Source organism: Excalfactoria chinensis, chromosome 17 (genome assembly GCF_039878825.1).
Source record: "Excalfactoria chinensis isolate bCotChi1 chromosome 17, bCotChi1.hap2, whole genome shotgun sequence".
Lineage (NCBI taxonomy): Eukaryota > Metazoa > Chordata > Aves > Galliformes > Phasianidae > Excalfactoria > Excalfactoria chinensis.
This window is the reverse complement of record NC_092841.1, coordinates 3,744,654-3,768,344: the sequence shown is the minus strand read 5'-3', so window position 1 is coordinate 3,768,344 and position 23,691 is coordinate 3,744,654. Positions and strand designations below refer to the sequence as shown.

Here is a 23,691-nt window from a genome sequence, read left to right as displayed (position 1 = left end):
CACCTCCTTGCAGCGGCCCTTCAGAAATCAGCTAACGAGGAGGAAGTCGAGATCAAAGATGAGCATCCTAATCCATTATCAGCACATGCCATCAGACTCTCCATCTGCTAGCAGAGGACCCTGTGAGCCGGCAGCATGGAGCCAGCACAGATGCTTGGCCAACCTCAGTGCCTTCACCACCACTTGGTTTGGGTTGGTGTCAGCTTGGATTAGTGGCACTGGCAAAGCCATGCAGAGCCCAGGGAGGTGGTAGTGGAGTCACCATCCCAGAGGTATCCAAGGACTGTGATTAGTTCCAATGAGGAAGAGGAAAAGTAACAGCAGGTAAAGGATGGTTTAATTCAGCAGCTCATTTTGATCAAGTAATTATTTCTTTTAAAGCCCTGGATTTGTTTAAAAAGTATCACAATTCCTTTTTTTTTAATTATGTCTACAGAATGAAGCGCTCATTTAATTAGTAAACATTTGGCACGCCTTTAAATGGGTTTTTAATTACATTAAAGGGACGCTGTCAAGGTGTCTTTCATCATTTTTAATAGACCTGCAGTTTTATCCCCCCTCCTTGTGTTTGGGTACCACACATTGGGCTCCAGATAAAAAGCAAGAAGTAATTCTAAAGGAAGAACTGTGTCCTTAGAAAACATTAAGACTCATTTTTGTTCTGCCTGGAGGAGCCCTGTTCCAGAGGAGCAGCCCTGTGTGCAACTATAGGGTTGGGACGGGAGGATGCTCTGTGTGGGCAGCATCCTTACAGCCCTTAATCAAAGGTACTTTCTGAACAGCCAGCTGTAGCATTCAGGTGTTGCTCTGTGTCCTGAAGAAGCCCAGGGGAGCAGCTGCCAGCCCTTGGGGCTCAGTGGCCTCGTGCAGAGATGGCAATCCCAGAGGTAGGCATCGCATCCTGGCTGCAGAGAGGTGCTCCATCCCCTAAGCACTGCTCATCACCCTTCATGCTTGAGGGCAGGTCTCAACCAGGGTAGCTCATGCCAGGAAGGGTCATGCCCTGTGCTGAAACAACAGCTTTCCCCCCATAAATCACCCTGTGCTCTTTACAACCCTCCCCTGCTGGAGCAGATGCTGCTCCTACAGCCTTATGGCTCACAGCTGTCGCAGATAGCAGCTCTCCTAATAAATCACCAGTGCTGTGCTAACTGATAGTGATGCAAGCTCCCAGAGGAAGCCCGGTGCTGAGTCCCCAGGCTTGCCTTTGCATCTCCAAGTTGCTTGATGCCGCCCCATCCTCTCAGGCTAAGCCTGATGAATGCCAGCCTGTGAGGGGTATTGCTCTCTCCCTGCCCAGAGCTGGTGGGCTTGCTGTGCCTGTGTGGTTGGTGAGTGATAAACGAGGCACTGAGCAGCACAACAAAGCATGGCTCAGTCCGTGTGTCTTCATTGCCCCGCTGCGTCTCACTGGAGCTCGAGTTTCCGGCCTCTGTGTTTGGCAGGGCTCTGTAATTAAAACATATGCAATCAGCAGAGGCACAGACAGCCTGGCCTGGGTGAGCCTTTCCTGGCGTGCCTCCAAAGGTAAAGAAATAAGAACTCGGATCAGAGTGTGGCGGTGGGGAGGCAGAGCTGGTGGACCTTCTGGGGTGTGGGGTGACCCCATGGGGTGCAGGGAACAGGGATGCTGGAACCATGAGGAGCTCCAGTGATCTTGAACACCTGCTCTACTGGCCAGCAGCACAGCCTGAGTACCTCCCTGAGTATTCCCTTTGTTCCTCTTCATCCTCAACAGCCTCTGTGATCTCCTGGAAGGGGCACTGCACATGGGGTGCTGCAGGAGCAATCTCCATCCCTGGAGCAGGAGCCATACTGCTCCTCTTCCCCCTTCTTGCAGAGGGAGCCAAGTCACCTCCTTCCAGCTCCAGTTTCCAGGGATACAGTGATGGAGACTGCAGCAGGTGAAGGTGCTGCCCCAAAATCAGAGCGTGGTGCTGGGAAGTTGCATGGTGCAGAGAAAATCCTTGTCCACTTGGTTTGTTTGGCATCACTGTGCTGGGCAGAGGGGATGGTGTTGCAGGACCCATGCCGTACATGGCTCCCTGCGTGGGGCTCTGCAGCCTGGTTTTGTAGGGTCAGGTGCCCCATGAACATTGCCATCCCACTGCTGCTCCGTGCTGCAGGAAGGTGAGTTCCCTGAGGTGCAACCTGCCCCCTTTGTGTCCCCACTCTTACAGCTCGAGATCTTTCTGGAAAGGAGTTGTGAACAAGCAGGATCCCGGCTTTGCAAGGCTTCCATAAAGTATGAATGCATAATAACATTTGCATAAATAATTCAAGATAGTCAGCACGGGGGATATTTCCTCAGTAATTTCACGTGGGCTCCTGCAGCTCAGTTGTCTCCGTGCTGGGCGTGAGTGGCTCCCTGCATTTAGAACAGGCAAATCCTGGGCGTGCTGCATCTCCTGCTCCTCCTCAGCCTGCAGACCGCTCTCCCTCCTCCCTTGCTGCTCCTTCCCCGAGCTCCCAGCGCTATTAGCACCTCTAATTAGAGCTGCTTATTGATGTACTGCTGTTTGCCTAAGCGTGGCTGATGAAGGCAAAAAAAAAAGCCCTGAGCTGAAGTGAACCCGGGGATTGCTAGGAGAGGGGATTGGTGGCCACATTTTCTAGGACAGGATGGGGTGTCACCTGCCTTCCTTCTACAACACCTGGGAGCCTGATGGGAGTCCCAATAGTCCTGCAGAAACTGAGACCTGAGCATGTTGGTTCTCCCAGGGTCTCTCTGCAGTGCCCAGTATGGGACCTGGGGCATTTTCCCTAGGCCAGTTGCCCATTTCTTGGGCATCTCTGGGAATGTTCATTGGAGCGTCCTCTCTGGTGCAGCACTGCAGCAATGGGGTATCTGGGAAGAAGTCCTAACTCCATACTTCTTCCTCCAGGTTCTACCAGCTGCTGCTTTTGTGTGTAGGTCCCTGCATATTTGTGTCCAGAGGGTGCTGATGGGTTGATGGTTGGATGAGATGACCTTGGACCATTAATGATCCTATGAATTGCACCTCAGTTCAGGAGAAAGAGCTGAGCACTGAGTTATGGGCATGGGGCTGATCCCAACTGTCTCTCTTGGGTTGGGACCTTGGGGTGCTCATAGCTCTGCAAAGCCGCTGGAGCAGTTCTGACTGTTCCTTCGTGTGTGGGGTTGTGTGTTGGGACGCTGCATCCCACCAGCAGCAGTGACATGTGAGGATGTCCCTCCTGATCTTGTCTTACTTTGGCTCTTGAGGCTTTTCCCAGCCCATGCATGGTGATGGCAGCCAAAGGAAGATGGGCTTGGAGGGGATGGGGAGCCCAGAAAGTGCTGTTGGGAACATGATGGAGCTCCATGGAGCGCAGCATCCCCAGCACTGCCTTATCCCTGGGACAAGGCAGAGTGTGACGTGCTTCAGGAGAAGCATTTCCCTTCCCCCTCACCATCAGGTTTTATTAATTCCCCATGCGGTGAAGTCTCTATTAATAATGGTTGCAGGATCTGGCTGGTAAGCTGGGTAATGAGATTCTCTACCTGCTGTTCCTGCGCTGCTGTGATTGCATTCGGAGGGCCAAATTCTACGTGGATTAATTAAAATGAAAACAAAAGCAAAAAAAAGAAAGAGGAGTTTGCCTGAATTATTTACCAGCACCGAGGAGACAAAGCGGTAATTGCAAGAGTCTCATTGCAGGTGTTGGGGGGTGAATTGAGGGTTGGCTGCTGCTCCTGTTGGATCTTCATCCATCCTCATGGATGCTGTAGGAGCTGCTGTCTTGGGGTCCTTCCAGCTCAGCCCAGCTGCCCCATTGGCTTCAAAGGGATTGGGACTGCTTTTCACTGGGACATTGCCCGTGGGCTCTGTGCCATCCTACCTGCTGACCCAAGTGCTGACACCTGCAGCTGCTCGATGCCATCGGCTTGTCTGTAGGAAAAGAGCAGCGAAAGGAAAGAAAAATTAAAGGAAATGGTCCAAAAAAAGCCCATTTAATCATACATGCTGTGATCGATATCAATTTATCTCCATATTAAAGTCCTGACTCCTCCCGAGGAGAAACAAGCGGAGCTGCCCGTTGGAGTTCATCTTTAAAGCCCATAAAGATTTAGGACAGTGTAATTGCTCCTGGATCTGACACTTTATGGCCGTTCACACTTCCAGTTTTTAACCCAACAACCTACATGTGCAGCAGGAGCGACTCAATGTGAGGAACAAAGCAGCCCAAAGCCCTTCCACACGGCACAGCCAAGCACAGAGAGCAGAGCAACAGCGCCCATCATTATGAGCTTTGGTGGTCAGCAGCAAAGCAAAGCAAAGCCTCTTGGAGCTCCCGATTTCACGTTGTCTGGTGCATTTCTCTCTCTGAGTTTTCGATTCATCTGAATTTTATTTCATTTTATTTCATTTTATTTTATTTTATTTTTCCCCTGGGTCTCTGCTAATAGAAATCGCTTTGTTGCTAAACTCAATTTCACTCTTGACTGGATTGAAATATGCTTATTTCCCTTCTAAAATCATCATCATAAAAATCTAGAATGATCTCCGCTCGTCGTACGTGAAAAGGGAACATTTTTCTTCGTGCAGGTTTTGGTTATAGGTTTGTTTTTATCGCTCTGTGCTGCCAGCCCGTTGCTTGGGGCTTCCCCATTTGCTGCTTCGTGATTCGGATTGGTCAGTGGATGATTTGCTGGGTGATTCTGGATGCCCTTTGGCGGGGATGGGGCTCCCCATTGCTCTGAATGGCCATTTCTCTGCACAGCCGTTGGGGTGTGGGAGGGCTCAGGGCTGTGAAGGTTTGCAGGGGGAAATGCAATAGAAGTGCAGGGTGTGCTGCACTGAGGGCATCCAGCAGCCCCAGCACGGGTTGGGCTCTGTGTCTTCTGCTTCTTGCTTCCAAAATGGGAAAGCAGAGAGCCCTGCTTTAAGCCTGATCCTGGGGGCTTCATTTGGAGAGGGAATTCAGGCTGTGGGATGGTTTTTGAGATGGGGAATGGATATATATGCTAAGCCTCAACCAAGCTCACCCAAAGGAGGATGCCTTCTTCCCCTGGGGATGGGGCACAGCATCTTTCCCCCTTTCATGCACCTCCTGCTGGGGTCTTCTCAGAGCTGCCGTGGCCGTGAGGTGTCCCTGCTGTCTCAGGGGTAAATGAGGCTCCAGCAGTGCTCTGCAGTGATGTGTGTGCACCTCGGGGCTCCACTGTGCACCTCCTTTTGTTCCCTCTGGGCATCTTCCTTTGCAGCAGAGCAGTCAGGAAGTGACCGCTGGTGGTGGCCTTCCTTTCACCTTTTGTTTTCATGTTTTCCCCTTGATTAAGCCAGAGTCAATGCTGTCTGTAATTAACACCGTAAGAAAAATACACTAATTCCCTTCTCCAAGAGGAATAAGAGAAATTCAGCTTCCCTTCTGCTCTCAAAACACATCATCCTGTGGGGATGCAAGGAGCGATCCTTCGCTCTGTTTTCCTGAGCTCCGAGTGCATTAGCAGCTGATGGAAGGGAAGGACTGTGCTGGTGGGCAAGGAAGGGTGGTTGCATTCCAAATTCCCCATGCAGGGCTGTGCTGAGGTTACCTCGTACTGATGGGAGCTGTGGGATGCCGTGCTTTGTGCTGACCAGGCTGTGTCCCAACTTGGGTGCTGGGGTGGAGGTTTTGCTGGCATAGTCCCTTCCTGACTCTTGTTCTCTCAGCATCTTGGGGAGCTGGGTGTGCAGTGAGGCCTCAGGCTTCCCAGGAGCTGGAGCAGAAAGTGCACGGCTGCTGAACTGTTCCTCTCCTTTCCCTGCTGCCGCCCAATTCATATGCTTCAAAATAATAACAAACATACACGTGTAGACGTACATAGAACTTCAGCATATTGATTTTTGGGGGCCAGCGCTCCTCAGCCTCCATAGAAGATGATTCACTGCATGATTACCATTCTCGGGTTTGAGATTTATCACTCCAAGCAGACAACGGGCTGGAGTTAATTAAGCTTTTGTTCCAGGCAGCAGCAGGGGGAAGGGACAGGCTGCTGCTGTGCTGCTCCTCAGGGATGAGGGTGCCACATTCCCACCATGGGGACACATCCTGCATCAGCAGGGATGGCTCTTGCTGGGCTGTGGCCGTGTCACATCCAAAGGGCTCTTGGAAGAGTGAGGTTTATTGCCTCCGAAGCCACGCAGGATATCAGCTGCAAGATTTGTGTGCTCCCTTGTGCTGAATGAGCTTTGTGTTCCCTGGGCACTGCTGTAAATGCAGTTTCTCCCTTGCACCCTGCTGGGCTGTGTGTGTGGGCAATGCCTTTCCTCCTGCCTGAGCAATTCTCCCAGCACGGCCTTGCTCAGTGCCCTGCAGGGTGAGGTACATCTGCATGAGCAGAGCAGCAGGCTCTGTGCCCTCCCACTGCACCTGCAGGTCAGGGTTCCCTGCTCATCACTGCACTGATGGGGTTTTGCACGTTGTTAAACGGGGTTGATACAACATCGTGCTCCCATGCAGGTTAATGGACAGATGCCATTTAATGTGCTGGCTGGAGCCAGAAGAGAAGCTTGGAACACAGAGATTGCAGGACCAGACGTCTGCATTTCATTCTGTTTTGCCTGCAGCCCTCACAGTCCCCTGCTCTGCACCTTTGGGGTGGGATGCTGCTTTCCCCTCAGCTGCACACGGGAGGCACTGATTTGGCTGCTCCATTGACTGCTCAGCACAAGTGTGGCTCATTCCCTGTCCACAAAAAAAGAGTGTGGATGAGCACAAAAACCCTTCTGTATTTACAGCACCCAGCCAGGCAGGCTTGGGTGGCTGGGTTTTTTTTCCCTCTCCTTACTTCTCCTCAGCAGAAAAGTGCTGTTTCATGGAGAATTTCCAGCTGTCTTCTGTCTGCGAGCTTGCTCTGCCTGCTGCTGTTGCAGCATTCGCTACCTGGAGCGCTGCTGACTTAAATCAACCCCAATGTAGGTCATCAGGTAGGGTGGCATCATCACCCTTGATGCAGGAATCAGTGCCCGGGGTCTGCACTGCTGGGGGCTGGAGAGGGGCACCCACAGGCTCTGTGTGCATCCCTTAATCCCGAAGTGCTTTTTGTGCTTGTCACCTTTGTCCCCTCCCCGCTGTGCGAGCTGGGAGGACCTTTGCTGAGCTCAGCAGTCGCTTCTCCTATCTCAGCTCCCATGGCTTTTCTTTGTGCAGGATGCTGCCCTGCCTCGGGCCTGGTTGCTCGGGGCTGCACGGGGAGGCTGGAAGCTGCATTGTGGGATATCACTGTGAGCCCCCAGAAGGAAAACGTCTCTAAAGGGCAGCACAGCCCCGGGTCGGTGCTGTCAGAGCACAGCCTTCTTCCTCAGGAGTGGGGCTCACCTGGCTCCTTGTAACCCCGAAATCAGACAGCACCGAGCTCCAGCCTGGCTGCGGGGTGATGCTGCTGCCTGCACCGCTGTGCTCCCCATCCCTGGGGCTGCCATCTGCCACCTGGAGGGACGCGCATCCTTCCCCCCGTCCCTCAAAACCACGCTCACCCCGCAGCATCCACACTCCACGACCACCCCTCCGCTCCCTTCCCGAAGCCACAATATCACCTAAATTCGGGCTAAGACGTTATAAAAGAAAGAAACGCAGAAATAAATACATTAAGAAATATCCTTCTCTCCCCCTCCCTCCCCCCGAAACCCATCCGAACAGCCGCTAGATGGCACGCCGTGCCCGCGCACCTTGCGCGGCTCGGGGCGGAGCGGTGCGGGGCGGAGCGCGGAGCTGCCCGCGGGGCTGCGCGGAGCTGAGCGGCCCCGGGATGGGCAGCGGGTAGGGCGGGCGCCTTTGGGGGGGGAGGGGGTGGGTGGGGGGCGGTGGTGGCGGATGCTCCGCGCCCCGCACCGCGCCATGCGGCCCCGCTGAGCCCCGCACGCTGCCGCGGCGCCGGGTGGGGGGGCGGTGGGGGGGGGGAGTGCGGGGGCCGCCCCCATCCCCGCTGGCCCCGCAACTTTGAACGATGATCACAGTCAACGCGGATGGCAAGATAATGGTCAGGAGATGTCTCGTCACCTTGAGACCCTTTAGGTAAAGTTGGGGTTTTATTCTCTTCGTTGGTTCTTCCACATCTTGCTTATTCCTCCGGGATAGAAAGAGGGCCGGGGTTTATTTTTATTTTTATTATTTATTATGATTTTCATTTTATTCATTTTATTTATTATGATTCTCATGTTGTCTTGCATACGGGTTGGCCCCAGATGGAGACATCGGGAGCCCAAGCAAGTTTGCCGGCAGGTCAGCGCTGGCTGCCAGTCACGGCGATACCTTCCGGGGGTTCATTGCAGGGCTGCGTGTGGCTCTGCTCACCTTCCTCAGCGATGTCGGTGCTCGCAGGGGAGTTGGATCCTTCGGATTAAATCCGCGGGTGCTGCTGGGGATGTGGAATCCCACACCTGAGCCGGAGGCAGCGCTGGGGCTGCTAACCGTGCCAGCACGGCTCGGTCCTCTTATTGCTTTTAATTTAGATTTATTATTATCGTTTTACATTCGATGTTTCCGTGCCTTGGTTCTCCCTCTCCATCCCTTTACTCTCCATCCCTCTCGCACCGGAGATTCGCTTTGTTGCTCTCAGACCTGAGCCACATGGGAGGCACCGGTAATTGCTCGGTCTTTTTCTAAGGGAAAGGGATCGAAATGACCGCGGGAGGGGAAGCTGTGTGTGTTCGAGGGGGGGTGCACAGTGTGATGCACAATGTGGTGCGGGTTGAGCCCGGGGATCGGCAGAGGTATCTGACCGCTGCCTTTTTATTCGGCCCCCGCAGCAGGTTGTGGGGCCGGAGCTGTGCTCGCGTTTGGAGATGTATGGCTCCTCACCGCCTGCCCGCAGCCCTTCTCGGGGCTGGATCCCACAGCAGCACCCTGGGGAGCCGTTGGGACACAGCCAAGGTCATGGCGAGGGAATGGGGGTCCCCTTGGCTCTGAGCTCGGGAAAGGGGCAGAGCTTTCGGGGCTGTGAGTGTGCAACCACAGGAGGTGGGAAGGACACGTGCAGCCCTTTAGTAGCGGCTGTTTGCGTTCCCAGGTGAGTCTGAAGTCCCCAACTGGAAGGGATCGGCTGAGAATCCCTGCCCCCATACCCAGCGCTGTGGGCATGGCTCCTGGGGCAGGAACCCTGGTGCGCAGAGCACAGCACCTGCGTGGTCCCACCTGCATGCCCTGGGCTGTTTTGTGCTCTGCAACCAGTGCAGCCCAGTCAGATGTACTGCCATGGTGGCAACTGGGACAGGTCCTTCAATTCGGGTGCTTGCTGGCTGCTCAGCAGAGACCTGTAGTGCGGTTCCTGCTCGGTGTGGGTTCCTGGCAGCGGTGCCATCAGCAAACAGCGAGGAGGAAACCTGACCCTTTGCACCAAAACAGTCGTAAATCACACTCCAGTCACACTTAGCAAAGCGATGCAAACAACCCCGGTCACACTTAGCAAAGCGATGCAAACAACCCCGAGCTGTGAAAGTGCCTGCAGCAAGTGGAAAGGGGAAGAGAGCAAGTGAGGGTGTGAGCAGGCTGTGGGGCTGCTTAGGGATGGCTCTCGCTTTGGTCTCAGCAGCACCAGCTGTTTGCTTTGGGGCAGTGCTGGATTTGGGCATAGATTTCTCATGGGGTTGGGAAGAGGGTGGGTGTGCAGAGGGACCTGGCAGCAGAACTCGCACGGTTGGAGCACCGTGGTGATGAACTGGAGGTGATGTTGGTGGCAGGCAGAGGCAGCGTGTGGGATAGATGCCATTTGGTCATTGGAGCACTGTGGCATTCAGCAAATGAGACTTAATTTGGGGAACCGAAGTCCCAGCCCGTCCATTGGGCAATATGGAAGATCTGCACCTCGTTTATATCTCCTTCATGGTGTTCATTGTCTGAACAAAGGAATTTGTACCCTTTAAGGTAGAAATGCTGGGCTGGGTCTGCTCCTGCACTGGGAACCTTAATTCAGTTAGGATCTGATCCTTCTTGTATCTCCCCCCTGCTGTCTCTGTAATCCAATCAAAATCAAGCAGATTTTGTCTCCTAATGAGATGCTGGAGTGAGGATCTCCCAGTCTTTCTCTTCCTCTCTTTCTTCCCAGAGTTTAACCACCACTCCTCGCCAGGTTGTAACCATGAAGATTAAAATGCACAATCAAGGTCTTGGGTAACGATGAAGGTAGTGTCAACAGGGTGAGAATGGAGAGTGGGATCAGCTGTGAGGCTTTAAGGAGCCACCCAAACAAGAGGTTCCTGCAGTGTCTACATAGGGATTTTAGGCAGTTCTACCTCTCTTGGAGGGATCAGCTCTCCCTGTGCCTGAGTTTTGTTTGCTGAGTGGTTCCTGCTTTGGCTGAGCTTTCCTACTCAGACCCTGCTAGCAGGTCAAAGTGACTTCACAAGGTGTTTTGGGCTAAAATGCACCATTTTTGCTGCCAAGGGGTTGGGTAGGAGCATCTTGGGGCTCCTCCCATTCAATAAGGCCATGGTTGGAGGCAAGAGGCAGCTCCGCACCCCTCCTTATGGCTTTGCTTTCTTCCTTGCAGGATATTTGTGCTGGGCATTGGATTTTTTACTCTGTGCTTCTTAATGACGTCGCTGGGAGGGCAGTTCTCAGCCAAGCGCCTCGGGGATTCACCCTTCACCATCCGAACTGAAGGTAAGCACCTCGCCATGGCCTCACAGCCCACCTGTGGCCTGGTCAAGCTGGGGATGCAGAATGTCCCAACCCAGGGGGATATATTGCTGCAGAGCTGAGCGTGGCACAGACTGTGATGTCAGCAGCAGCCAAAGCTCCCAGAAACCTGCCAAAGTCCCCGGGTCCACCCTAAAGGACTTCCATGAAGCTGGGGCCAAATGACAGCAAAAGGCCAACGTCCCGTTTTCTGGTGGGATAACTTTTCCCATCCTTATTTTAGTCACCTATTTAACCCAAATCTGAGTCCGCTGCCTCCTGCCCTTGGTGTCTTTGCATTCACTAGCGCAGTCCTGGGGCTGGATTTCATTTCCTTTCCTAATTTCTGGAGCCCCTCTGGTTTGTAGCACTGGTTAAGGCAGGTACTGCTGTGTTTGGATTTGGCTGCTGCTGTGTCCCTTGTTTGGAAAGGTTTGGTCTGCTCCTTGTCTAACACAGCATCTGGGACAAGAGGGCACATCCTATGTGGGGACTGAGAAACCTGGAGGGATGGTGCACATTGGCCAACCTCACCAGTGCCATGGGGATAAATGGGGGTTGAAGCTCTGTGAGGTTGGAAAGGTCCGTGTAAAGCACAGACTGGTGCCTGGATTGGAGTTTCGACTGTGCTCTGCTTGGGGTGCAGACCTTGATTCCCTCCAGGCCCCATGGAGGGACACTGAGCTGTGCTAGGGGAGCACTGAGTGCCTGTAGGATGGGGTGAGGGGCACACGGATGGGTTCGCTGCTTCTTAGAGCTGTGACATCTCAGTAGATCAATTTGAATAACAAACGGGCATTTAATTAACATGTGTTATGGATCCCAAGGAAACCCAAGAAATATCACTGGTTGTTATCGTTGCTGTTAAGTGCACTGTGCTGGTCTGAAGACGAGCTCAAAGGAGCAGGTTAATTTGGCTGGGCTGATTAGCTGCTAATGTCAGTAATTGTGGGAAGAGGGCCAGCATTTACATGGAGCCCTATGGGCTCAGGACTGCTGGGTGCAGAAGCATCGCTGGGTGTGTGCGCAGATGTGTGCGTTTTGGGACAGGGTCTGAGCATTGCAAGGTCCTCTGCGTGCTGTCTGAGCAAGGGGCTCATTGATGCATTGGGTTTAATGGCTCCCTTTGAGCATCATTCATTATTAACTAATTAATTTTGCAGTGCAAGCTGGCAGCGTCCTTTCCCATCTGTTCTGGGTGTGAGCTGCCTCACTAATGCAGCAGGTGCAGTTTGGGGCCAGCGAGGCTCTGCTCACGGGGTTCTCCCTGCAGACCTCCTTGCCTTGCAGCTGCTGTGTCCTCACTTAATGCATCCCACCAGGTGTATGAGGGGCTGACAGTGCTGTGGTGCCGGCCTGCCCAGCACCTCCATGGGAGGCCTCCTGTTGGCCGTGGATAAGCAGTGACCGTTCATTGCAGTGCTGGTTTCAAAGCCACACCGGGGCTGTTCTTGCTTCCCCTGACCCCTCGGGTGCTGCAATCCCAACTCAGCTATTGGCTCGATGTGCATTTATCCAAACTGTGCTCTGAGGAGAGCTTATGGAAATGCCACAGCCTTGCCCAGAGCTTTCTCAGCATCTGAGCTGAGCGGGCAGCCAATCAAAACCAAAATGAAGATGGATAGAAGGCAGGAGCATGAAAAGGAGAAATGGATCATGTCACAGCCTGGAAGTTAATCCCGTTTTTAATTTTATTTTTATATGTGAATCTCCTCCTAGGAGACTCTCTCCAGCCCAATCTCTGTGTGTGTGTGTGCCAGAAATTGTTGCTCAGATGAGTTCTCTGCTCAGTGATTTGATGCAGCGGAGGCTTTGCGTCTTAAAGATAAATAAAAACCTCGAGGAATGTGTGGTATTTTTATCCTAATCCTGCTGCCAAATAAACACAGACAGAGGTTCCTTTGTTTTGATACGGTCACCGGGAGAATTTGTTCGACAAGCAAAGATCTGGATTGGCAAAAGGCACCTCCTGTGTGGGAGATGCGTTGGGAGCAGACCTATACTTGAGAGGTTCAGCTGTCTGTGCCCTCACCACACCTCCTCTTTTGCATTTAAAACGTTTTCATTCCTCCCAAATGGGATTTGTTTTAGGGCTGCTTTGGGGCAGGGTAATTGTCTTGGAAAAGCACTGAAATCTTTAATGGGGAGCAGGAAACAGAGAGTGTTGCTGCGATGCTGCTGCCCCAACCCAGGTTGGAGAGTGATGTTTTGGGGTCTGATTGCCCTGGGGGCTGCAGGGTAGGGACCCAGGTGGGATGCTGAGCAGCCCACAGGCAGAGTCAGTGGGGTTGTGATGCACACAGGTGCATGGAAGTGCTAATGTCCTGGGCTGCCAGATGGCTCTGGTTTGTTACACTGGGGCAAAGGGCTCAGGAGAAGTCCTGCAGCCAACCCAAATTGAGCTGGAAGTGGCACTGACCATCACCTGGCGGAAATCCTGCCCTGCTCTCCCCAGAGCAATTCTTGCTGTGCCTTTCCTGTGGGGCTGTTCCTTGCTCTGATTCTCGGAGTCTCACCAGCTTAAAGCAATTTTGTCCACCAATGAGTGCAGAAGTGGAGAGGAGGGTTGTCTGGGTCTGCACAGCACAGCCAAGTCCTTCTGTGTTTGTAGTTTCTCTCTCTTGGGAGGAGGGATCCTCATGGAGAGGAGCAGGAGCTGAGCTGCAGAAGGTAATGCTGAAGGTTGTTCGGGGTTTTGTAGGGCATCTTTGCTGTTCCAGAGTCACAGCACCATGAAACGCCGGGATCTCATGTTAGTTCAGTGCCTTCAATGGCTCCCTGAGGAGCAGAGCAAAGAGGCCAAAGAGAAACGTGAGAGCCAACACACTCCCCTCAGAGGGGCCCTTTGCTCTCACTCCCACTTCTGCTGGCTTTCCGTCTGCTGCGGTGCATCCCAGCTGGGTCAGTGTGTCCAGATAGTGTCGTTTGTTCTCATGGCAGATGCAGAAAGGTCAAACTCAGCATCACTAATGATCAGAGAGAGCTGGAGTACCTGCGCTGTGCTGCCCTGCAGTTGGCTGTGCTCACAGGGGGGGGAGGAGGAGGGGGAAGCTCTGTGCATGGCCCTGACCCTCTGCACGTGGTTGTGGTGGGGGAGGACAGCCAGGAGGGGATGGCTCAGCTCTGTCGAGAGGTCGGAAAACACATGTGTCTGCCCTGGCATCCTGCTGTCTGTTGTGTTATGCCTCTGTCTTGGAAAGGGTAACTTCTGCTCTCACCCTTTTCAGGCAGAAATGCAGTTCATTTGGCAGGAGCTTGGCTTGGCATCAGCAAAATACCCTGAAGTGGCTTTGCCAGATCATTGTATGCAGTCTCTCCAGATCTCTGGCTGGAGAGCACTCAGGGAGTGAGTGCCTGGGCTGCTCTGGGGATGTGACACATCGCTGTGTGCTTTGGGGGGCTCATGCTCCCTTTGCCCTCAAGAAGCCATGTAAGTTATGCATACATCTCATTGCCTTAATGCATGCTGAAGACAACAGGAGAGCCAGTTGCAAAACCTTGTGTAACCCCATAGCAATGACAGGGCACACCTCAGAGCGTGAGACAGAGCTGGGAAGGTTCAGCTGTGCAAACCTGGCTGTAATTACTGCTAGCTCCATTCCAAGCGAGCTGCAATTCTCTGCAGGGCTGCTTTCGTTGTGTTGGATGTTGTTGATGCTGTTTGCTGAGCAGCGCTGTCGCTGTAAGCACCTTGTCAGGATGTGCTGTTAAAGCACCAGCGTCTCGCCCAGGCAGCGCCGGGTGATGAGGACAGCACCGCTGTCACAGCACCGTGACCTGCTTTCAGATGTTCCTTATGCAGAGCTCCCTCGAAAGGCAGCAGGAGGCTTTGCCATCTGACATTCCCTAGAGCAGCGTGGCTGTGGCTGGCCAGCTTCCCATGGTGGGTGCTGTTGGCACCAAGGCTGCTACATGATATGTGTCCCCAACGGGTCCTGCAAGTCCCTTCACTTAGTTTTTCTGCCTGGGCTTTGTGTCCCACCAGCCCTGTTCCCTGCCGCTCCCAACAGATGCTCAGATGCTTCAGGGGCCCTTTGAAGCAGCTACATGAGGCAACAGGAATCACTTGTGCTGCTCTTGCTGCTGAGCGTGTGGAGGCTTCGTTAGTTATTGGTTAAACTGGTGCTGGCGGGTGTGGGTGCTGCTGGCTGTGCTGCTGCATGCAGCAGGAGAAGTGGTGCTGGGTTAAAAGTGTATGCTCTGCATGTAGTGTCCCCGTGGGCACTGCCCTGTGGCAGCAAAGGGACTTGGTGCTGTTCTCCTATGGCCGTAACCTGCTGGGTGCTTTGGCCTTGGAGCAGTCCCCCATCCATTCAATGAGTGCATACGCTGTGCAGGTCCCCACTTCGCTTCTGCAAAGGGATTTTAAAGTGGAGCTGTAAAACTTTACAGCTCTGACTAAATTGCTCTTCCAGGCGGGGAGATGTGTGCTGTGGAAAGAGGGAAATGGGGACATCCAGCTGCTTGGGATGGGGTGGGAGCGATAGTTTGAATGGAGCATTGCAGCTTCTCCTGCCCCATCCCAGCAGTGTCAGGGTGCAGTGTCCTGCTGGGCCCCAGCCCTCCGTTATCTCCATCAGAAGTGGCTCCCAGGGGATGATTAAATCGATTAATTGATTGTCCATCGCTTGCAAGGAACTCAAACGGCATTTCCATCAACCTCTGATGAGCAAACAGCCCGCTACGGCCGGGAGGAATGTTAATGGCTCTCTGGGCTTTTATTACCCCTTTCACACTAAAATCAAAATTCATCCTGCACCTGGGAGCAGTGGGTACTTGAGGAAATAAAGCACAGTAGGAAGCAGAGCAGCCGCTGAATGCGATTTTTCTCCACTGAGGTCCCAGTTAAAAGCTGGGGTCTGGCTTTGCTCTCCGCATTCTCATTTTCCCTGTGGTGTGTCACTTGGGGCAGCACTTCTGGACTGGTTTCTGTCCCTTGGGATGTATGTGTGGGGAAAAGGTAATAAAAGTAGGGGGTGGTTGGGGCAGCTCTGAGCTCTGTTGCAGCAATGTCTCCTGCCTATGAATATTTGTACTGCTCGGCTTTCTGCCCTTTCTTATTTGTACAGAAATATGGAGCATAGAGATGCATGTAACGCTGGGCTGCAGTGACATATTACTGTACAGTCATGCTGGGGGACAGAGGTGACTGGGTGGCAGCGCCCAGCCCTGCCAGGGTGTACATTCCCAGTGCTGTGCAGTTAGTGCTGATTGCACCACAGCGGGCAAAGGGATGGATGAATCCAAGGGGGTAAATCCAGCCAATATCATCTCCTTCATCGGCCTTCCCCCATTGACTTAAGGCTGCTTTATTAGCTGATTATGGGGCAGGCATTTCCCTGCCAACTGCTGGCAGGAGCAAGACTGCTGAAGTCTCTGTCATTAGCATGAATGTTGTTGAGTGGCTCCTTGTGCTTTTCACTGTGGCTGAACTGGTCTATGTTTTTCTCCCCATAGTTTAGATGATGTCAGTGGTTTGTAGGTGGCAGTGACTACTTGGTGTGTCCATGCTTGTGACTCAAGGGGTCTGGCCGGAGTGGGTGACGTAGGGGTCACAGCACGGTTGGGTTGAAAGCATCCTTATATCCCATTCAGTTCAAACCCCTGTTGTGGGCAGGGCCACCTCACATAGACAAGGTTGCCCAAAGTGCATCCGACCTGGGCTCAGGGATGGGGCACCCACAGCCTCTCTGGGCAGCAGTGCCAGGGCCTTGCTATCATCCTCATATGTAATCTGAATCTCCCCACCTTTAGTATAAATCTATTACCCCTTGTCCTATTTCTACACTCTCTGAAAAGCAGTCTGTTTCTCTAAATGCTAAACTGGATGATCTTTAAGATCCCTTCAAGCCTAAGCCTTTCTATGACAATGTCCCTCCCTAGGGCTGAAGACCAGGGGTGGCCCAGGTCTGGGGCTCAACTGGTGCCAGTTAGTGCAGAATTTCTGTGCTGTGGTTGTAATGGACTACGTGTCAGAGCTAGCAGGAGCTCTTAGCAAGTTGCTCTTTTAATCTGCTTGAACCAGAATCAATAGCGTGGGTAAAGAGAGGTGTGCTGGGGGGGGGTCGTGCTTTCGGATCATGGCCATCATCAGCACCATGGCCAGCTCCCGTCCCTGCGCAGCGCGTCTCCATCCACTGGGACGATGCGAAGCTGAAGGCTGGGCTCTGCTGAGCAGCTGCTCCTTCCTGCAATCCATCTTGTCCTTTTGAGGAGCTTAAGTAGCCTCTAGTTGTCCTTTAAAGGAGAAAAGCAAAGCTGAGCAAATGATGCTTTAGATTGAAATTAATTCAGCTGGTATTTTCAGTGGATGTAAGTAATATCTCAGCATCGCTGAGCAAATTCCCTGCTTGTAGCTGAGCATTCAGCTGTAGTGAGACAGCCAGGCAGGGATGTGACTTATGTCTGAGAAGGAGGGAAAAAAAAATCCACAACAAATCAGCCATGTTACGAACAGGAAGGATATATTGTCACATTGCATTCTCCGTGCCAGGGGATGCCTTCACAGCAGGGAGACCGGCTCAGATGTGCCTCAGTTTCCCCAGGACGGCTGGGAGAGGACCCAACCAGATCTCAACACGTTGCCTGTTCTGCAGAGAAACTCTTTTTTCTCCCATCCACATCCTGACACGTCGGCTGTTGGCTGTTCCACTGCAGAGAAACTCTTTCTTCTTCCAATAGCCATCGCCCTGAGGGGATGCTTTCTTTTCCTCCCCTGATTTCCTCCAATTACTTAGCTGTATGCTCTTCTGAAGCACCATAAATAATTCTCCTCCCTTCCCTGTGTTTACCAGCATGTCTCATGAAATCCAGTAAGATATGATTGATTGCAATCATTATTTCATAGTGCTGCTATGAAAACCTCTGTCAGGTTCGGTGATTGCCTTTAAAGAGTGCCTGCTGCTCAGAGAGCTGTCAGGAGCTGTCATACTTTAGCAAACTCCAATTAATCTGTTGAGCAGTTTTCCTTGTGTTTTCTTTCCCATCATAGCTGATTATCAGGGGGTAATTAGAATATTTCTCCTTCTGTATTTTGCTTTTGTTTGCGTTTTGTTTTGCCGAGAAAAGTCGCTTGCGAGGCTTGTTTTGCAGGGGTTTGTGCTGCTGAGATGGGTTTTGGGTTCTCCTGCCTCCTCCCATGCTCTTCATCATGGCTTAAAGGCTGCAGATCCCCTTCTGGGGCTGCGTGGCTCCCCTCAGACGCAGCACTCCACCACAGGTTAACGAATCCATCCCAGCTCCTGCGTGTTTAAAAGAGTCGCTTCAGCACTTTTCCTCCTTTCTTTTGGGTTTTAATGAGGCACACTTTCCAAGAGATGTAATAATCGTTGCCAAAAAATGTCAGATTGTTCTTGTTATCCTCCTTAAGCTCCTGGAACAACAACAACAAAAAGGCCAGCGGCGGAAAAAGAGAGGGGTTGGTGGGGAAGAGCTTCAGCTTCATCCCCGAGAGCCAGGGGAGGGCATGGGTAGGGGGAACATGTACTGGGAGCACAGCTTTTGGGCAGGGGATGTGCTGCCTGAAGGGAGAACTCCACTCCCCAGCTGCAGCATTAGGATGCCAGGGAAGGAGAGTTGGGATGTGGAAGAAGGAGCACTGGGATGTAGAGGAAGGATGTGGGAATTCTCCTTGGGGACCCCCTGGGGATGCGGGTGCCCATTGAGAAGGGCTGTTCCAGGTTCTGTGCTTTAATAAAGGGCAGAGCTGCTTCTGTGCCAGGGCTGTACAAGCAGCTATTTGAATTTCAAACAAGCAGCACCACTAAACAAGCATCCTTAATTAAACGGATGCAGTCTGGCTGCAAACTGGGGCAGCAGAATCACAGAATCACAGAATTATAGGGGTTGGAAGGGACCTCTAGAGATCATCGAGTCCAACCCCCCTGCCAAAGCAGGCTCCCTACACCACGTCGCACAGGTAGGCGTCCAGGCGGGTCTTGAATATCTCCAGAGAAGGAGACTCCACCACCTCCCTGGGCAGCCTGTTCCAGTGCTCCGTCACCCTCACTGTAAAGAAGTTCTTGCGCACATTCGTGCGGAACTTCCTATGCTGGAGTTTCAGCCCGTTGCCCCTAGTCCTGTCGAGCAGCCCGGCTCGGTGGCTATAAATCATCTTCACTCCCCTTTCAGGCTCCATCCTTGCCCCTTCACAGCAGCACAGCATGGCTGTGGGTTCCCTATGCATTTTCTGGCTTAAGCCCCTCTCACAGCTGTTACATTTTTGTTGGCTCTGTGACTGGGCTACACTTGGAGATGAACTTGGCCAGTGCAAATTGAGCTCCAGCATCAAAGTTTCCACTTCTGTCCCTTGCAACATCTTTAAATTGTACCTTTTAGCAGTTCTGCTTCTTAATGGGAAAAGCTCATGTCCTGCCCAGGGGTCTGCACCCTTGCTTGGGCACTGGGATAGACAAACAGGGCTCCTGTGTCCCCCAGCCTGGCCAGCACCTCAGACAACCAAAGATTCGAGCAGAAGTCCCTGACTTCTTGCCATGAACATTGTTAGTGCTACCCCAGGGGTGCCCCTTTCCCAGTGCCATGGGGTGTCCATGTGTTCCCATGCTGCCTGCTCATCCCCTGCTGCTTCATAACTGCAATGTGCACTGCCCTTTGCAAAGCTTATCTGAGTGGAATGGCAGAGATAAGCAAAATGAGAGAAGTTTGGGGGATTATGTGCTGATTAAGTTATTACTAACATGAAATGAATGGCGCTGAGATGAAACAGGAGCTTTATTTTCTATTGCTTGGCTCTGGGCTGACTGGCGTTATGCTGAAGATCAAACCAAGAACCTGTGTGCTGCAGGTATGGGGCTCAGGAAACTCAGCTGCTGGCAGAGTGTGAAATGGGGCTGGAAACCTCAGGCTGCCCTGCTGGGAGTTGGCTGAGCTGCAACGCACAAACATTCTTTGTTCTGCAGGTTCTATTGCCTGCAGCCAAATCCAGGTGCAGCAGGGCTCAGTCTGAGCTCTGCACCTTGGGCATGATGGTGAGTATGAGGCTACAAAACCTGGAGGGGACAGCAGGGCACCGTGTGGTCCCTGAAGCACAGTGCCCTGGGATGGGGAGTGTGGTGAGAGCAGCTTTGGGGTTGAGCATCGCAGAGACTCTGCTTCGGCACCTGGCTCATTCCCCCCCTGGCTGTGCCTGTCTGTGACTGTGTCCCTATTGTTCTCTGTGTCCCACAGTGATGGGCGCTCTGGAGTCCCGAGGGGTGCTGCGGCGGATGAGCGACATGCTGGAGCTGCTGATGAAGAGGATGGACATCCTGGCCAGACTGGAGAATGGCACTGATTTCCACAAAGGGGATGAAGCGCGTTTCCCTTTGGACAGGTCAGTTGGAGGCACCGATGCCCCCACGCACCTCTGCTGTCCCTAAAATCATGAGCTTGGGGGGTTTGTAGAGGGGTTGCCGTGCCCAGAACCTTGGAGTGGGGCCAGGAAATCCCAGCCTTGCTGACTCTCATCTTCCACCCTGCGCTGTTGATTTTGCTCATATGGAATTGTGTGGGTGACCCATTGGGTGTGCGATGGTCCCCACTGCCCTGTTACCACTGAGGGTTTCTGCACCTCCCCGTCCCCACAATCATTTCCTTTCTTCTCCCCACTGCTTTTCTTACGAGCCTCTTCTGCACCTATAATGGAAAATATAGTAAGAGAGCCTGTAATTAAAGGCTGTGCTGCACAAAACTGAGTGCACACACGAATTAAAGCCGTGCAGGAAGCCTGGGAGTGCATGGCTTTGCCTTTTAAGTAATGTAATTTTAACCACTGAAAAATATAATTTGCCTCTGTAATGGCAGGTGCTGGGGATTTTATTGTTGTGAGGCTGCGTGTTAGCCGCATGCACCAGCAGTAATACTGGAGAGGAAGGGACGTAGCTGCTAGACTGGAAGGCGCTTGCTCTCATTTGGTGATGTTCTGGGCCAATTTCTCATTAGAAGAACCATTAATTTCAGGTTGTAATAATTTCTGTACATCAGAGATGAACTTAAAAGCATTTATATGAGCTGGCAGCGATCGCCTTGCAGGGAAATCTCACATTGGGTGGCAGCAGCTTTGAGAAGCTGCTCACCCCCAGGGGGTTCTTGGGCTTCTCAAAGGGAATCATGGCCCTTGGTGCCACATGGTGGCCCTGTCTGTGCTGAGAGGGTCTGATCCTGCTGAGCCTGAGAGGGATTGCAGAGCGTGGAATGCATGGAAGCATCCTCTGGATTTTGTAGCCATGCTGAGATGGCATTGAGCGGCTGAAATTACAGCTCGCTTAATTTTCAGGAGCAGAGTATTCCTTGGCAGGATCAACTTCTTCCAGCTCATCACCTTTTGCTCCTTACACATTTTCCCTTGAGAGCAGCCCAAACGACAAAAGCAATGAGATGAACCCGAGCGCAAACGAGCGAGGCTGTGTGCATGCTACAAACACCACTTGGAAACGATCCCATGCTCTGAGCCCCACGAGCATCTGCATCGAGCTGAGCTGCTGCATGGACTCATTGGTACCATACAGACACTTTCCTGCATTGTCATCCAGCCCGTGTTATGGCTTGAATTTGCCTTCTGTGTCTGCAGGCGATGAAGGCGTCGCGGTGGGGCTGATGGTCCCAGCAGCGTTTACAAACACCCTCCTTTGATCTCCAGCGACTGACTTGAAGCTGTCAGCGAACGATAATACAATTAAAGGGTGATAATTTCAAAAGGATTTAATTCTTTAAAGCCCTTCTGGTTAGCACGGCTGCCACAATCGTGTCCTTCTCTGCTCAGCACAGCCAGGAGCTTGGGCTCCTGCAGCTCCCCCTGTGCAGCAGTGGGATCTGTCCTACTTCTACCAGGGGCTGTCCTGCTGTTTTGGATCTCCACAAAAACAGTGAAGGTGGGGGCACCTCCTGGGTAGGAATGAGCCAAAGCCCCTTTGTGCTTTATGGAGTCATGGAATCACTGATGTTGGAAAAGACCCTCAAGTCTCTATAGAATCATAGGATCGCTAAAGTTGGAGAAGATCCTCAAGGTCATCTATGGGATCGTAGAACCCAATTGGAGTTGGAAAAAGACCTCAAGATCATCAACCAGCAGCACAGCCCCCTGCACATTCTGTGCCCCCATATCAGTCTTGCAGGGATGGCTTTCTACCCAGAAAGTGCATGGAGGAATTCAGATTCTCAAGGTATAATTAATTAGCAGCCTTGGAAATCTGCTCAGCTGTCAGGACCAACACAGCTGGGAGTGACTGCAGGGTTTTTCATGGCTGAAGTCACCTGAAGCTTTGCTTGTTGTCCCATAAGCACTGTCTATAGGCACTCACATGTGTCAAATCCATCTCCTGCAATGCTTCAGGGTCAGCTTTGGATAGGCTCGAGTGTCCAACATCCTCTTTAGATGAGGTGACCAGGATTCTTGGGGAAGGCCCCTGGTTTGTCACTCTGGGATGGGAGGCACGAGCTGCAGAATCCACTGGATTTTGCTGAATTCTGATGGATTTTGCTGAATGCCTTTTCCAGCCCTTCCCTCTCCCTGCCCATGCAGGAAGGTAAGCGATGAATTTCCCAAAGAGCACGAGCAGGCTGCCAGTCAGCTGTGGGAAAATCAATACCACTGTTAATTGAATGCAACCCTCATAAATCATCAGCGGGCAGGAAATGAGAAGTACTTATGGAAGCCTCCTGGAGAGCTGTTTACTGGGCAGGGGAAATATTAGCACGTGGTGAGAGCGCTGGTGCCTGGCTGGAAAGAACATAGGGAGGGATAAAGGGGCTGATCTCAGCTGGACTATGCAGCTGGGGGCTCACAGGAGCCCAGGTTTGGGCCGTCCCCAGGTGGGAGGTGGCAGTGGAGTCCTGGGCAGGGATCTGCCCTGCTGCCCCTCTCGTCCACTGGCCCCGTGTAGTGGATAATGTGTAGGCTGTTATTTACTAATGGCTGATTAATCTTCAGACTTAATTACTGCCGAGGCTCAGTTAATTCCACGCACTTCAAGTATTTGTTCTTATAATTGTTACACAACTCCATATTCCCCTGGAAATTAGAAGTCTCACAGTATGACTCCAAGCTGGTGATGCTCCTCCATCCTGCCAACCCAGCTCCCCAAACTGCTGCCACTAAGGAGCTGCTTCAGATCAGATCAGATGCTGCTGCTGATGGTGGGGACCCCCAGCAGCACCCAGGTCCTCTCTCTTGTCAGTTCTATGCTTGCATCTCCTCAGCACCTCCAGGTTTGCTGCAGCCACATCCTCAGCACACCTTTGCTTTCTGCTGTTTTTGGGCCTTTCCACCCTGAAGTTCTTGGCGGTGCCTTGTTGCTTTGAAGAAGGGGTAGTTTGATGCCTTAACACATGAAAGGCAAACAGCTTTGAGCTGTGACTGGGAGGCTAGCTAGCCTCCAGTGCCCACAGAATTTGGGTGCATCCTCCATTGGTGCCTACAGCACAGATCTTGGAGCATACTCCAAAACGTGGGCAAAACGGAGTGTTTTGGGGCTGTCTTGAAGGCAGCTTCCATGGAGTAATGGTGAATCCTCCCATGCTCACCAAAGGCTCTTCCCAGCAGCTTGTAGGCATCAGACAGCCCGGGCACTGAGGCACATGTAGATGATTTATGCCCCTGTCAAGTAAAGATTGACAGATATTGAAGTGACTGAGCTATAACCCTTTGTGTTCCCAGGAACAGGAGTTGCTGCTGCCCGTGCTTAGGGCTCTGTTTTGCTCTGGGAGTCATGGTACCCCATCCCTGGAGGTGCCCAAGGCCAACCTGATCTGGTACCTGGTCTACAGGTTGTCAGCCTTGCTTGCAGCAGGAGGGTTGGAACTGGATGGTCTTTGAGGTCTCTTCTGACCCAAGCCACTTTGGGATTCTATGATTCTAAGAAAACAAGGCTTGGGTTTATGGCTGCAGCACTGCTTTCTGCTTGGGAAGGACCTCTCAGCATCTTACAGCATTCTTAGAATACCTTAATCAATGATTTTGACTGCTTGTGTTGGAGCGGGTGCAAGTTGCAGGTCTGTGGTACTGGAACTGTTCAATGTGTTGGAGTACATGCGAGCTGCTCCCAGCTGAGCTGTGATTCTGGCTGTGTCTTGTTCTCTTGCCAAGAGATCTTA

General features: G+C 52.4%; 1 protein-coding gene across 1 annotated transcript in view; it reads left to right on the top strand.

The window, feature by feature from the left end:
• The first annotated feature begins 7,817 nt into the window (after nucleotides 1–7,817).
• The window catches only part of MGAT5B (alpha-1,6-mannosylglycoprotein 6-beta-N-acetylglucosaminyltransferase B), a 38,560-nt gene continuing 22,686 nt past the window's right edge, over nucleotides 7,818–23,691 (top strand). The window contains exons 1-3 of the mRNA XM_072351995.1: nucleotides 7,818–8,001; nucleotides 10,475–10,587; nucleotides 19,789–19,933. Coding sequence (XP_072208096.1) covers nucleotides 7,934–8,001; nucleotides 10,475–10,587; nucleotides 19,789–19,933 — 326 coding nt within the window. The 5' untranslated portion in view covers nucleotides 7,818–7,933. The remainder of the gene's footprint in view (nucleotides 8,002–10,474; nucleotides 10,588–19,788; nucleotides 19,934–23,691) is intronic.